Here is a 17,001-nt window from a genome sequence, read left to right on the forward strand (position 1 = left end):
CAGCAGCTGTTGACAGCAGAGGGACCAACTGACAAGTGGAACACGCCCCTTCCACAGAAGATGGAAAAGCAAGCACTCCAGCTTGATCAGTCACAAAGCAGGTAAGGGATGACCACAGGGTGCTGGTATATGATGGAAGTGATGTATGCATTTGTTAGAGCTGCTTTTGTTGCTGGTTTGGTTGCTGAGGCTTTTGGGGACCTGGCGTTGGCAGCAAGAGGCTTTCATGGTTCCCTGTCTACTGTTGGGATCAGAAAACTACCAAGTGGCCTGTTTCCCCATACAGGTGGCACTGTAGCTTTCTACCTTCAAAGTAACATATAGCTCTTCCCCTCCTGGATCTTATGAATTGCATCTGGTTTAATGTGGAGTAGCCCTTCCACACTGGTCCTTGACCAATTTCCACAATGGGTTCGCTTCACCTTCAGGAGGCTATTACTCCTTTCCATAACTATGCATGCCAAAATCCACCATAAATTTTCCTCTAGTGGAATTCCTGAGATCTTTATGCGCACCATCCTCCATCCTAAATATGATGGGTGGAGCATGTAGTTTTCACTCTGATAGTGAATCACAGAGTATTTAGCAAATCAGAAATTCAGACTTGAAGAGCACTGAAATACTCACAAACTGTTTTGCTCCTGAGACATGCTGCATGTTGGGCATTATGTCTTTCAATGCACCTTCCACATCTGCCTGACTAGCTGTCTCCAGATACTCTGTATTTATAAAAACACATTTATAGATAACTTGCTGTGCTTGTGATGCTTCAGTGAAGTAGTTCTTTGCCTCAAAGAACAAGAACTGGCATTAGTGTGAGATCAAAGAACTGGTAGAAAAGTGACTTCAGACAGTGCAACATGATGGCCTCTACTTTGAATGCTAGGCTGCGTTTGTTGTAACTTGATTAGAAAAAGCAAATGTTACCAAAATATTGCAAAACTTTTGACTGAATACAATATTAATTCATTTCTCACTCCATATGTATTAAAATGTTTATTCTATCATTAAGGCTTTTCAATATTCTTCCATCCCCATCTTTAGAACCTCGCAGTGTTTCATATACAAAGCCCTCCATAAATGCATGGCATGTTATAAATGCAGTTTTAATGTTCCAAATGAAACGATGGAGATGCATAAAAAAACATTTTCATCTCAAAAGATGAAGTTACTAATCTGAAAAACTTATAATCACATCTGCAATAAATCATCTCAAACATTTACATATTTAAGAAACATTATTCTCAAATTAAAAATACAGCCTTTCTCATTTACAAAACAAACAGCCAAAGAAACAAAGAAATAAACAAAACATGTTACTGTGGACCTGTTTAGTTCTGTAGAGTGTTAGAGTAATGAAGAATGTGGCCAGACTGGAGTTTATATTCTGGTAGTCCTTGTAGTGTGAATGGACACCATACAGATTAATGAACCAAAGCTACATAGAAATCATAAAAGAGGATCACACCCTCAACATGTCTGAGGTGTAGAATAACACTTGGGGCATTTGATTGCTCATTTCCATTTTGTGCAGTGTTTCACATGTCACATTGGCACAGCAATTTTTCTTCTTCTTAAACAAATATTGTTATCAAACAACCACCACATATAATCTTGAAGCAGATGGAGTACATAAGTCTTAGTTGTAGTTGCTGATGTTTTGTCCCAAACACAGCTCTCATCCAGCACACTTATAATCAAACATGTTGTAGCCATAATGAATTTCTCGCTTTTTTAAACAGTACATTTGGCATTACATTATGCAATGTGTCCTTCATGCTTTAAAATGATAGGGTATGATTTCAATGAAATTTAGCTCTTTTTTCTGGCAGCTGGAGCAACCTATAGAGATTTCGTTTTGGACATCTGGGTTGAATTAATGCAGTAAATTATGAGTGTGTAGAGATTCTTTTATTGCCAAAGATGATAGTATTCGTCTTTTGTCCTTTCAATCTCGTCTCATACACAACCACTTTTGCCATGGCCACCAGACAGAAGAAAACTAGCTCACCTTTACAAGTAAAGGAAGGTGATGGTGTGATCTTCAATATGGACTCACATTATAGACAGATTGTCCTAAGCATCGTAACAGTTATTGAGTGAGCATTACTGACATCCAGAGTAGCAGGCATTTCAAGAATGCTCAAACATTCAACACATGTATGCAGAATGGTTTTATTTCTCTCTTCATCTTATTATAATTATTATGGCCAGGTTCCAACCCAAGCTGCAACAACAAAGTCCATCCTGCACACTTGCCAGTCCATCATCATTGCCTCTAGGTCCTGGATATGTTCCAAGCCGGTGTCTGCAATCAAGTTGTCAATGTAAGTGTGTGATGATGCTTTCTTCTTCTTACATCAGGATGAAGTGGGTTCCACACACTATTTTGGATGCTTCCAGTTCAGGATGTTGCATGCAGTGACCAGACAGTTGCAGCTGTCTTTGCTTGATCTCCTTGCGAATTTTTGACAGGTCTCCATAAAGGCATTTGTTTGTCATACGTTGCTGCCATTTCTGATTTAGGGCCAATTGTAGGATCGTTGTGTAGTATCCATTTAGCCAATTTGACAATTTCTTTGTCAGCATCCATGTTTCACTGCAATATAAAAGCACTGATTCAACAGTTGCAATGAACAGCTTGATTTTGGCAGACCCTCTTTAGTTTGCAATAGGCTGTCCATGCTTGTGCCTTCCAAGTTGATGGTACTTCTCTGCTTGTAGAGTCTATCTCAACCAGCCATTGTCCACCTTGATAGCACAGTGGAGCCAAGGATTTCTGGAAATTGTTCACAGTACCCAAGAGAGAAATTTTCTGGGATACAGCTGCTAGTTCACTCTCATTAGTACTCAGAGCTTTTCCAAGAATGTCTTTCCTACCACTATTCCTCTATGAATAACATAGAAATTTCACAAAGTGCATTGCCCAACAAGGAGAGGTCTATGGGTGATGGGCTACATTCCAGATACCAGATGCCCATAGGTCCCCGTTTGATCCAGGACAGCAGTTCTGATAAATAATTGAGCTGTGTAAAGACATACTTCACAGAAAGCACTAGACCATCTCTATAGGTGCTGCAGGATCCAGTCACAGTATACTGAGACCTTGGTATGGAAAGTGATGGCAGTAGATAGACTGCCTGACCTGTAGAGAAACATTCCAAGGAACAAATGAATGTCATGTGAGAAGTGTGCAGTAAGGTATTTTGCTGCATGTCATTTACTAGTGAACCAGTATTAAAAAATGAACAAAAGAATATTTAAAATTACACTTCTATAAATTCCTGAAATTTTCATTCAAGTCAATGAACTGAGTTCCAATTTTGTGCCGTTCTGTACATTGGTCAGTCCTTGGATGGTTCCAGCAATATATCAAATTTTCTATAAAAAGATGTTAGTAACCCTTTTCTTCAACTTTTAACCACCACCACTGCCACTGCCTCCTCCACCACCACCTGTCTGTTTTGGCTTGCTTTCTACAGCTGGATGCCCCTCCTAATGCCAATGACTCCACAGAGTGTACCAGGTGCCTTTTATGTGTCAACAGCACTGGCCATGATTATGATTTCATTTAGTGTGATGTAACTTCTCAAGCACAGAAAATTGTCAAAAGTCACAATCATTTGACATTGCCTCTGTGAAACTCAACAACCAAAGATCATATTTCACTACCTCATCCCATGTCTTCCAGGGTCTACCTCTTCCACAGTTAGTGAACTGTGCTTCTTTATGCATCTGTCCTCATCCATATGCAACACATAACAATGCCAGTGCAGTCTTCTCTTTTGCACACTACATCTGATGCCTCTTATACCCAATTTTTCTCTCAGGACACTCACACTCTGTTGTACAAGCACTCTGATATTATCCATTCAGCAGGGCATGCTAGTTTCATTTCTTTCAAGCCTTTGCAAGTCCTCTGCAATCACAGCCTGTTTCACTGCCATGTAGCATGGCTGTTCACACACAGGCATCATACAATCTGCCATTCACTCTGAGGGAGAGACCCTTTGTTATCAACAAAGGCAGAAGCCCTCTCAACTTCACCCAACCCATTCTTATTCTAGCAGCTATGCTCTCAGAGCATCTTCCTTCTCCGCTGCTGACTTGATCATCAAGGTAATAGAAGCCATCTACTACTTCTAAATACACCCTCGGAAAGTTGATGAAGTCAATTCTTTGTACATTCCTAGTGTTTATTGTGTCTACACATCTGCAACATACAGAGACTACTTTCTCTATTAACCTTCCTCCGATACAGCTACACTTCTTATATGTCCATGCTTGCACTAGGTACACATTATGAAGCTTCTACCTACACCTTTTCTGCATATTGAGCAAGGCCGTCTCCCTAAAGGGACTTGTGATTTGTCTGTTCTATTAACTAAGACTTTGGTCTCAGTTAAATTACCTCTAAGGCTCTTATCTTCCAGATCTGGCTTCCACAACTGGAATTTTTTCTCTAGTTCTTATAGTAATTCAACTATAAGAACAAGGTCATCAGCAAAAAAGAGCTCCCAATGGCAGCCCATCTTAAGTTCTTCTGTTATGGCCTGGAGGACTATAATGATCAAGAAGCGAGTGGAAACTGATCCCTGATGAACTCCTACCTGTACACTGAATTCATAGCTAAGGAAGGTGGACGTTAAATGATGATGATGACGACTCATTGTCAAATTTCCTCTTGCTGGCAGCATCCCTGTACATGGCTTGTACGCCTCACCAACCACTCATCTATCCCTAGCTTCCACATTAAACATCAGATAAAGGAGTAGGGGACCCTATCAAAGTCTTTCTCCATGTCAACAAGAGCCACGTACAGAGGTTTACCAGAAATATAGCATCAGTAGTGCTTCTCCCTGGCACAAAACCAAACTGCATCTCATTTAGACTCTCTTCCGAGTTAGTTTAGCTATGATATTCTCTGTAACTTTCATTGCCTGGTCTAACAATTTGATACTTCTGAAATTATTTCTGTCTAAGGCATCATCTTTACCATTGTAGCAGTTGATTGTCATGCTGTTACAGCAGCTATTGAGTATGACTCCCCCATGGACAATCTGATTAACTAGACAGGTGACTAGACCATATCCCACTCTGCCAGATATATTAAGCATCTCAGCAGTGATACCTGATGAGCCAGGGGCTTTCCTTGTCTTCATATCCTTCATAGCTTTATCTACCAAGCTACTATCTATTTGGACAGCTGCTCTCATTTTTATCAATTTTCATAGTGACATTTCCAAGCCTTCAAATTCATAAAACCCAGCTTTCAAATTAAAATTGGTGGAGTTCCTCCAACATATCATGTAAATTTGAATTTCAGTATAGTTTAAAACATTATTCAATTTTAACATTTTAAATTTCAAATGAAAAGAAACTGTGAAGTAAAATTGAGCTGGGACTGAAAATTTCTTCCTTTATCTCTGCACGCACTTGGGCCTTATATCTTTTATCTTCTAGTTAAATATAAATATAAAAAAGGTGTAGTAAAAGCTAGATGAACAGGATTCTGCATATCTGCTTATGTCATCATATTCATGGGTTGTAGTCTTACATTGAATTACAAATAAAATTCAAATTAAAGATGTCATAAAATTACTTACATGACCTCTTTACTTCGAATAATTTCTGGATAGTCTTCAATTTTGCTCTTCAAGAAGTAATATTCCTAGAAATGTTCACAAATAAAGAATTTGTAGTGACTGCTTCATAAATTCATAACATTATATCTATAGATTTTAGCTGGCAAATGACTCATCTATGAAACTAAACATTATCTGACTTAGAGAAACACTTCAGTTGTTTTGTTTGTTGATGTCCATGGTAGCATCAAGTGTGGCATTCTATTATTCTTTTACTTGTTTCAGTCATCTGACTGTGACCATGCTGGAGTACCGCCTTAAGGGGATTTTTAGTTGAAGAAATCAACCCCAGGACTTATTCTTTGTAAGCCCATTACTTATCCTATTGGTCTCTTTTGCTGAACTGCTAAGTTATGGGGACATAGACACACCAGCATTGCTTATCAAGCGATGACTGGGGAAAAAACATAGGCATAGTGCTGCCTGACTGGTCCTATGTCAGTGATATGTAAAAAGCACCATTTGAGCCTGGTTATTGCCAGTGCTGCATGACTGGCTCCTGTGCCGGTGGCAAGTAAAAAGCACCATTCAAGCGTGGTCAATGCCAGTACTACTTGACTGGCCCTCATGCCAGTGGCACATAAAAAGCATCCACTACACTCTCAGAGCAGTTGTTATTAGGAAGGGCATCCAGCTGTAGAAACTTTGCCAGATAATATTGGAGCCTGGTACAGCCTTCTGACTTGCCAGTCCTCAATCAAACTGTCCAACCCATGCCAGTATGGAAAATGGACATATACAAAATGTGACAGTTATTCAGTTGCTATAATAAAACTCCAAGTTTTGGATGTCAGGGCGAAAATCTGCTCCGGCATATGATTGAGAAACAAGCGTCTTACCACACAACCACGCCTGCACCTATGGTGTATGATTCAAAACAAGACAGGGAAGGAATACAAGAATAATTTCAGAACATATTATTTCAAACAACTCTATGGCTTACTAAAATTGAAAATAATGATTTCTAAGACAGCTATGTAATCACAAACATTATAGGTGTGACGTAATCTACATAGTTGTCCCTAGTATCTCACTTGTACTTATTCTATGAATCTTGGGAGGATGAAAGGCAAAAGGATGCCTGTAGCTTTGAAAGAAGTCTTTGAAGGGCTGTAACAAACTACTGTAAGGATATGCATCAAGAATTGTTCTGATTTTATTACCCACTTCCTAAAAAGGAGCCTCAGACCAGTCACTTGTTTTATTACCCACTTCCTAAAAAGGAGTCTCAGACCAGTCACTTGTTTTATTACCCACATCCTAAAAAGGAACCTCAGACCAGCAAAATTTCCTCAAAAATAAAAAAAAGAATGTTGGATGTATTGAATTTTGTAGTATCTAGATTAGTGGTTTTGGTGAAAATAAGAATATAGAATGGTTATAACTTCAACAATACTGAGCTTAAGGTCAATATTAGAACTGACCTGGAACTAAACAATAAACAAAACCAGAAAATTGAATACAAACCCAATACAAGAAACAAAGACTTTCTCTTCCATTAGTTTCAATATCAAAGCTGTAGTGGGTTCTTTTACCTCCACAAATTCAACAACTTTTTGTTGTGTTATTAGAGTTGAATAAATGGGATGCTACACTGAACTCACTTGCATTTCAATTCAGAAATTGTAAACATTAAACTAGTATATCAAAATCTTGTATACCATCAAGTCTGTTCCTCTTAATGCCGCACCAAATTACCAATATTCGAAAGACATGTAGAATTCCAAAACAAAGAAGCAAAGCAAAATATGTTTCGAGAAGAAAATTGTCATCAGCTATCATCTTTGAAATGGTACCAGGTTGTATTAAGTTCCTCAATTTCAGACAATGATCCAAAAGAAAGATAATACTTTCATGATTTTTTTATAAGTTTGTCAGATGAGGCAAGTTAGTTTCAATAACATTTTGGTAGCTCTGCCTCAGATTTCTAAGAATTTTAGTGTATGATGTTCAACCTGAGTATCTGAAGGTAAAAAATAATTGGTGGAGAGTAACTGCTGATTTGGTCCAAATGAATGAAAGTGAGGAATTTCTCAATAAGGTCACCCAAGAACCAATCTTTTAAATATTTTGGTAGAAAACAAGAGAAATCACAGTCATGACATCTCTAGTTAGAAACACATCAGAAAGAACATGTGACTTAGATGAAACTGCACCTTGTTACATACTGTGATGTCACAGGTAGGCTAATGATAACATTTACCTTATTTCTTAAATGAATTATAAGTCTTTAGAAAAACCTTCATAGATGACAGAATGTTGAAGGTTTTTGCAGCTTTATTTTTAACCCTTTAGCAGATTATTCAGTCAAAAGCAATGCTTAATTATCCCCGTTGTTTTGAATTAACCATGCATTATCTCATATATTTGAGACTTTCAATGGTATGACAGTACATTTTAAAAATGACATTGTAGGTTAGGTGTAAAAGGTAAGAGGTCATTGGTTTTGAACATAAGACAGGTAGGATATTTGGGTTTGATATTATAGCCAGTTTAAATGCTAAAGGGTTAAACATGTATTTGTATGAATTTTTATGAACATTAAGGAATTAAAAGCATTAAATTTTATTACAAATGTGAGCACACACACAGTGAGGTAAGAAGTTAGTTTCCAAACCACATGCGTCTGGGCTCAGACCCAATGTGTGATGCATTCTACTATAGCCTGGGACCAACCAAAGCCTTGTTAGTCGAGTTGGCATGTGTAAACTGAAAGAAGCCCATCATATACACATGTGTATGTGTGTGAGTTTATGTCTGTGCTTGGAAACCAGTGTTGTTGTGTTTACATCCTTGTAACTTAGCAGTTTGGCAAAACAGACCAATACAATGAGTAACAAAAAAATTACTCATTTTTTATGAATTCATTCAACTAAAAATTCTCCAGGGCAGTGTCCAGCCATTGCCACAATCTAATGAGTGAAAGAGAAGGGCGCATTGAAGGGCTCTGCCTGCATAAATGGAACAAAGGAGAGATAAAAACCTCTGGGGTTAAGATGCTTGTCTGTTTCAGTTCACATTACTACAGTATCTATAACATTATTTCTACAGCAACACAAACAGAAGCAAATTATAGAGAAATGCTTTGCCTCACCTAAGAAAGACAAATACAGACTAAATACCTGGCTGGATTTGATCCCTTGACCCAATAATTTACTCCAATAACTATAGCATTTCTACAGGTCTATCTATCTCAGCAGTTTATAATTAAATAACACCAGATTTATTAACAACTCAGTTACTTTCATCTCTGTAATTGTTTAGCCCCAGGCCATACCTGATCCAGGGGACCTGGGTGTGAAAGTGGATGGCTGTATTTTAAATGGGTATGGGAATGGTTGGGTAGGGAAGATGTTCAATTTGCAACCACATGATTCCTGATTCAATCCCAATTCCCAGCACCTTGGACAAGTGTTTTCTACCATAGTAATTGTTTGACAAATTCCTTGTGAATAAAATATGGTAGATGGAAACTGTGTAGAAGACCAGCTGTTGCTTGTACATTGAAGCCTCTGTCTACAGCACAATGTTATCTAAGGAAAAGACAAAGGCCAATACAGTTCCACAGTAGTGTCACCACAAGCATGGCTGTGAGAAGGGAAAGAGCAGAATGAGATACCAAAAGGCATCCAATCAGGACTGCTACTATTATTATCAAATTCCAAAAGTGAAAGGTAAAATTCACTGGTATTTGAACTCAGAATATAGGCAACCAAGACAAATACTGCAAAGCCTTCTACCCGATGCTGTGATCACTCTGCCAATATACTGCACAGTAAATAAATCGTAACAACTAACCTCAGGGCCTTTGAAGTATTCTTCTGCAAATTTCCTACAAAAGAAAGAAACAAATTTTCATCACAACATCGCAATTTTCATCATTATTTCTACATCAACTCACAAAAAGAACCATTACAGAACTGTTCTAAATATACAATACATTTGAATAGGTTTAATCTCTAATTATCACCAGGCATCATATTTGTGGATATCTGTAGAGTATGAAACTGGAATGTATTTAGTGTACTAAGATTTCTCAGTCAGCAAAAGCAGCCATGGTGAGTCGATGTCAGTTTTAGGTTTATCTTAACTGGCTTCTTAACAAGAGCATGACTCTTGCTAATAGGTAAAGCATCTTGGTTTTCCAAAAGGAACAAATGAATAAATAATATCACAAAGTATTATAAATGCTTCAAATTTTCATTAAGCTTGAAACTCGTGTTCATTCATTCAAATTAAGCTTCATTCAATTATTCTGGCAAAAGACTTTTGTCTTTGAATAACAAGTAATTCTTCATTATCTCCATTCTGTACTGCTCACTGGCCAATCTTTGGTCAGTTTTGGTAGCATATCAGGCATTTTAAGAAGGGGTTGCAAACCCTTTGATTTAACCCTTCCCCAATTATAGAGACAGAGACACTGTGGATGTGCCCTAAGGTATTTTACACAGCACAATGACACTAATGCAAAGAAAGTTAGAGTGTTAAGAATTTATCCCTGAATTTGATTGGTAATCTATTTATCAGACCCAGGAGGATAGAAGGTAATGTTGACTTCTGTGGGATTTGAACTCATAGCAAAGTGTGCTGGAAAGAGAAGTACAACATATTCAATCTGACACTCTCATGATCCTGTCAATTTCCACCAAACAAATACTTAGTAACTTTTTAATAGTCCACTAAGCAAACATAGCTATGTATGCTCAGAGGAATATTAAAACGGAGATCATTAGTTATTACAGGTTATTATTTTTATCATTATTCCTTAACTTTGTCCCACCTTGCTCCTCCTTGCCTGGCTGACTGACGTAGCCAACTACCTCCTCTATAGTAAGACAACTATCTCTGTCTCTCTGTCATACACTAAATTCTTGCCAGGCTCACAGCCATATCTCTCAAATCCACTCCGTCTCTCATCTAAGAGCCCATTGGCAACTAACTCCACTTGTGCTGGTTCCACGTGATGGCACATGTGACACTGCCTTGTAGGAAGTTCCTATGCTACTGCCACATAAAATACGCTAAGTACACGCTCTAAAGTAGTTGGTGTTAGGAAGGGCTCCCAGCAGCAGAGACCATGCCAAAACATACACATGGAGCCTATTGTGTCCCTCCAGCTTGCCAGTTCCTATCAAACTATCCAATCCATACCATTAAATGATGATGGTTATACATGATGTTGATGATGGTGGTGGTGTTAAAGGTCTTTACTTGTAGGTAAAAAAATATTTTACTTTTTATAATTGAATCAGGGCAAAATGAAGACAGACCAGGTTGAGATGACAATCATTTTAACTGAGAGATCTTGCAGATTTAAACAGGACTATTATATGTAATATAATCTTTACATGACTTTGTAGCGCAGAAGATTTCAAAGACATAATTTCTTATACATTATTTGTTATTTGTATTAAAATTTCAGATTTGTTTTCAATTTCAGTTTCATAAAAATGAGACACTTTCATCAAAAAGCAATCAAGATTGGCAGATTATTTTATCCAAAGTTTGATGTCATCATCTTCAACATCGTAATCATCATTTAATATCTGTTTTCCATGCCAGCATAGATTGGATTGTTTTCCAAGAACTGGCAAGGTGGGGAGCTGCAACAAGCTCCGGTCCTCTGCTTTGGTGAGGTTGTTATGGCTGAATGGACTTCCAACCACTTTCCAGAGTGCATTGGGTGCTTTTGAAGTGGCATCAGCAGAGATACATCTTACATGGCCCCAGGAAAGGGGAATCTTAATTTTAATCAGAGTTTAAAACGTTTTATTGTTCAATTCATTTCAATGTGAACTGGGGAAAGAAATGATCTTGAACTGAAAATTTCCCACTTATTCTATTTCTCCCCTGTCTCTGTTCTGTGTGTGTATGAAATAGGTTTGAGCCTTTTGTCTTGCAGTTAAATACATAGAAACAAAAATGTTGCGCAACCAGGACTTACTGAAGTTGAAATACTGAACAGAGATATTTCATGTTGTCTCATATCAACGATGTCATGGCTTCTCTTATTAATTTCTACATTTATAGTTCCTTATATCATTATCATATTTATACATCACAATCTCCTCATAATTCAAAGTCAAAATCAAACTTAAGCAGAATATTATACACTCCCTTACATTGCCTGTTCTCGTCCAAACTCTTCTGGATAACGGTTCACTTTGTTCACGAAATGTATATATCTCTGGAAATGATTACAACAAAAGCATTAGTTTTAACTTTATAATAAAAGCAATGATTTGATATTAATAATTCTATTTTGGACTGGTTTCGACTCTTCAATGAAACAAAACACTACCTGACTCATAGAAACACTATAGAAAAATAACAACTAAATCTTTTCTCTATAAATGCTAAATTCCAGTAAAGAGCTGAAATCATTGACTGATGGGGGATGTTGCCTAACTTGAGAAGTAATGCACTAAAGGGATGTAACATAATACTACAAGGCATTTCATCTTACACAGTCAACTGATTTTGATATTCCTTTCTTAAAAAAAGATTCTATGTAGTCACCAAAAGATAGCAACAAAATCTCCCTTAAATCTTGCAAAAAACTAAAAGGTGTGGCTGTGTGGTAAGTCCATTAGTTTACATTTGAAAGGAGGAATGGGTATTTCTCCTACCAACCACAAACTCTACCTCTGCCTATCACCTGAAATGTTATTTCTTGTCTTATGAAAAGATAGAAAGCTATGTTGACCTCAGCAGAATTTTGAATACAGAAATTCAAGAAAGGTATTATGCTGTCATTTGATCTGCTCAGCTAAATGTTCATCAACTATCATCATCACTCAATGTCTGTTTTCCATGCTGCCATGGGTTGAACTGTCTAACAGGAGCTGACTAGGCTCCATGTCTACTTTTGTATTGTTTCTATAGCTTGATGCCCTTCCTATTACCAACCACTTTACAGAGTGTACTGGATGCTTTTATGCAAAACCAGCATGGGTGTGTATACATGGCATTTGACTGGGTGGATTTTATGTGGCACCAACACCCATGAGCTTCCAATATTATGAATGCTCAGTTAGAGAAGGGTGCAGTGGTATTGCTTGTATGCAAGGACAACAACACCTCTACTTAGCTTGACGTGTCATGTCAAGCACAGCAAACTACCAGGAGTCCCAGACCCTGTCATTCCCTCTGTGAGACTCAACATCTGAAGATCCTCTCTCACCACTTCATCCCACATCCTCCTGGGTCTACTCCTTCCAATTTAAAAGTGTTTAAAATAAGTTTTTCCGAAGAGGTGGGTTAGTTTTCATTTAAATTTGATAACAGTGTTTGTTGTTTGACTTCAATATCTGAAGGGAAAAAACAAGTGGACAGAGAGGAAACTGTTGATTTGGTCCAAATGCATGAAGGTGAGAGAATTCAAGATAAATGCACCCAAGAAGCAGATGGTGATGTTAAACTGGGTGGCATGTAAAGCCTGCAGCCAGTTTCCTGATAAAGCAAAGAGTAGTTTGATGAAAACCAAACAGCTGGTCATCTTATGTTCATATGAATGAAATTAATGACCTGTAGATTGGAAATCATCATCATCATCATAGTTTTAATGTTCACATTTTACAGCTTTCATGGGTTTGGCAGAATTCATTCATGTAAATGTTTTTTACAGAGTGATGACTTAATATGTTTCTTTAGTCTTTAGACTCCCATGGAAAGACATTTGGAGCTAAACCACAATAACTGTAATAGTAACAACAATAGCCACAAACATCACAGTCAATGCTGCTGCTGATGCTGCTGTTACCCTTACCTTGAGAAGTAAAACAATGCTGAATCTAAAAAGGGTTGTTAAGGGCTCTGGCTAGATGAGATAAAATAGATGACAGATAACAAGTCTGTGGTTAGGATGCTTAACTGTTTCAACCCACATTAACAGAGGATCTACTAACTTATTTCCAACAGCTACACAAACTCAATATGCTGCCTCATATAAAATAAATAGTGAGAACTAACCGTGCTACTTCCAAAATATTTTTCAGCTAGAGATCTGCAAAAGAAAGAAAGGAACACACATAATGACTATCATCATCAACATCATGATCATCATCATTTTTATGTCTCTAGACAAAGAAAAACATCATAAGATTATAACTTTTTGTACAACTTCATCATGAGACATGAATTTTCTTTTAATATTGGAACCTACATTTCGACTTCATTTCAATTACTTTCATTTCTGAACCATATTACAAGTTTTATTCCTGGCTTAATGCATGGTTCCATACCATTAATATTTCAGCAAAGACAGAAATATTGGCTTTTAAATTTGGCACAAGGCCTGCAATGTCAACTGGTACTTATTTTATCAACCCTGAAAACATGAAAGCCAAAGATGACCTTGGTGAGATATAAACTCAGAATGTGAAGATGGACAAAATACCACTAAGCACTTTGCCTGGCATAGTAACGATTCTGCCAGCTCACCACCATAGCAAACACAGAAATATTGAACTGATGTCACAACTGGCCTTACTAATTGCATTATTGGTAAGACGTATATATCCTATATATACAAAACAAACAGCCAAAGAAACAAAGAAATACAGAAAACATGTTACTGTGGACCTGTTTAGTTCTGTAGAGTGTTAGAGTAATCAAGAATGAGGCCAGACTGGAGTTTATATTCTGGTAGTCCTTGTAGTGTGAATGGACACCATACAGATTAATGAACCAAAGCTACATAGAAATCATAAGAGGATCACACCTTCAACATGTCTGAGGTGTAGAATAACACTTGGGGCATTTGATTGCTCATTTCCATTTTGTGCAGTGTTTCACATGTCACATTGGCACAGCAATTTTTCTTCTTCTTAAACAAATATTGTTATCAAACAACCACTACATATAATCTTGAAGCAGATGGAGTACATAAGTCTTAGTTGTAGTTGCTGATGTTTTGTCGCAAACACAGCTCTCATCCAGCACACTTATAATCAAACATGTTGTAGCCATAATGAATTTCTCGCTTTTTTAAAAGAGGATCACACCCTCAACAGGTCTGATGTGTTGAATAACACTTGGGGCATTTGCTTGCTCATTTTCACATGCATAACAATTTTCCTCCTTGTTAAATATTATAAATTAAACACCAAAGATAAACTTGCAGCATGTAGAGTCTATTGACTTTGGCTGTTGTTGTACATCATAACCACATATTCCCAAAGATGGTCCTTAGGATTCACTTTAGTCATATTCCTGACAATAGCATCTGAATACACTACCAACCTAGGCATGACTTTTGGATTGCCAAAGAAAAAAAAAAGATTAAATTTTTTTTTTTTGTCAGAACATAAAGTATTGCAATTGAGAGGTGAAAATCATTTTCACTGACCAGCTGTGGCTATTTAATTCTGCCATGACTACAATGTCACTTGGCCTGATAGGTCTTCTTCTCAAGCACAGCATATTATCGAAAGGCTCAGTGATTTGTTATTGCCACCATGAGGCTTGATGCTCATCATCAACACCATCATCGTTGTCATTGTTTAATGTCTGCCTTCCATGCTGGCGTGGGAAAGACAGTTTGACAGGAGCTGGCCAGGCAGGTTTTTGTATTTGTCTTGGAAGGTTTTTACAGCTGGATGTCTTTCTAACACAATCCACCCAGCAGAGTAGACATTTTTTGTAGCACTAGCAAAGGTGAGGTGAGTTTTGGTAAGGTTTTTACAGCTGTGTGCTCTTCCAGATGCCAACCACTTAACAGTGTGGATGTGGTGCTTTTTAAGTGACACATGCACCGATGGGGTCACCAAGTAACTTGCAACAAAAAATCTTTTGAGAGGGAGGGGGCATTGGAGTAGGTAGCTTCGTGTGAGATGATAAAAGGGTATAGTGAACCAGAGGAGGGACAAGGTTAACCAGCCAAGGGAGGTAGAGAGAGAGAGATCAGGAATGAGGACAGAAACATGTGTGCTGCCATAAACGAGATACATAGTTACCCAGCTTGAGGAAAGAGTAGGAGAATGAGAGAGGGAGAGCAGGAGACAGCAGGATAGAGATGGTAGCAAAGTGCTGGGCATACTCACAAAGGATAACATTCAAAATATAAATGGGATGGTTGAGTAAAAAAGAAAAAGACAGAGATAGATGGTGGCATACCCTATGAGGTTAAATGTAAATGGCAAGACATTGCCAAAGAATACTATTCTATATTTTCAAGATGAGGAATTATGTACATTATTTACAATAGATGGATAGGTGTCATCACCTTCTTGTTTGTTGTTAAAATATTTTGGCTGGTGTACTCTCCAGCCTTCATCAGGTGTTCTGGTGAAATTTCAATGGGTAACTCTGTTCTCAATCCTAAGATATTCCTTTTTGCTGATGTTATTTTACTATCATTTTCTGTAGATATTACTTCCCAACTCCCTGCTCGGGATGGAACTCAGAATGCAAAGGTTAATAGCCTGCACTCTTATACAGAATGCTATGTGCCCATAGGCAATTATAGAGTAAATTTTCGAGTTTATAAACTTAAATTTTTATGTTTTCTTGATATTGGTGTAGCAGCACCGTAGTCAACTGCTACAAAGAGAAAGTTGAATCTTTTGATAGAAATAACTAGAGGAGTATCAAATTATTGGATCAGGTGATGAAAGTCATAGAGAGGGTCATAGCTCAACTAATTAGAGGGAGAGTTAGCCTAGATGAGATGCATTTTAGTTCTGTGCCAGACAGAAGCATCGCTGATGTTATATTTCTGCTAAGGCAACTGCAGAAAATACCTAGCCAAAGATAAACCTCTGTACTTGGCTTTTGTTGACTTGGAGAAAGCCTTTGACAGGGTCCCCCAATCCCTTATCTAGTGGTCAATGCAGAAACTAGGGATAGACGAGTGGTGGGTAAGAGCTGTACAAGCCCTGTACAGGGATACTGTCATTAAGGTGAGGCTTGGCAATGAGCATTGTGAAGAATTCTGAGTAGAAGTAAGTGCTCACCAAGGATCACTCCTTAGCCCCCTCTTATTCATTATAGCCCTCCAAGCAATAACAAAGGAATTCAAGACAGGCTGCCCTTGGGAGCTCCTCTATACTGATGACCTTGCTCTAATAGCTGAGTCACTGCCAGGGTGTGGAAGCAAGGTCTAGAATCGAAGGGTCTTAGGGTTAACCGAGCAAAAATCAAAGTCTTGGTAAGAAGGCTGTCAGGTAAATAGCCCTGCTTGATCTGTAGAAAACGTGTGGGTAGAAACTCCATACAATGTACCTGGTGTAAGCTATGGACACATAAAAGGTGCAGCAAAGGAAGGTTAGCTGGGAAAATAATTTTTGTGTGTGGCAGATGCACTGGGGCAATAACCACTGAAAATATACAGAAAACAGATTCATCACATTTCACC

General features: G+C 37.9%; 1 protein-coding gene across 1 annotated transcript in view; it reads right to left on the reverse strand.

Annotated features, from left to right (window-relative positions):
• LOC115212235 overlaps positions 1-17,001 on the reverse strand; it is a 323,796-nt gene that overhangs the window by 32,830 nt on the left and 273,965 nt on the right. The window contains exons 76-79 of the mRNA XM_036502985.1: positions 13,617-13,650; positions 11,768-11,832; positions 9,444-9,477; positions 5,607-5,671 (exon numbers count right to left, since the gene is read on the reverse strand). Coding sequence (XP_036358878.1) covers positions 5,607-5,671; positions 9,444-9,477; positions 11,768-11,832; positions 13,617-13,650 — 198 coding nt within the window. The remainder of the gene's footprint in view (positions 1-5,606; positions 5,672-9,443; positions 9,478-11,767; positions 11,833-13,616; positions 13,651-17,001) is intronic.

Source organism: Octopus sinensis, linkage group LG5, assembly GCF_006345805.1.
Source record: "Octopus sinensis linkage group LG5, ASM634580v1, whole genome shotgun sequence".
Classification (NCBI taxonomy): Eukaryota; Metazoa; Mollusca; class Cephalopoda; order Octopoda; family Octopodidae; genus Octopus; species Octopus sinensis.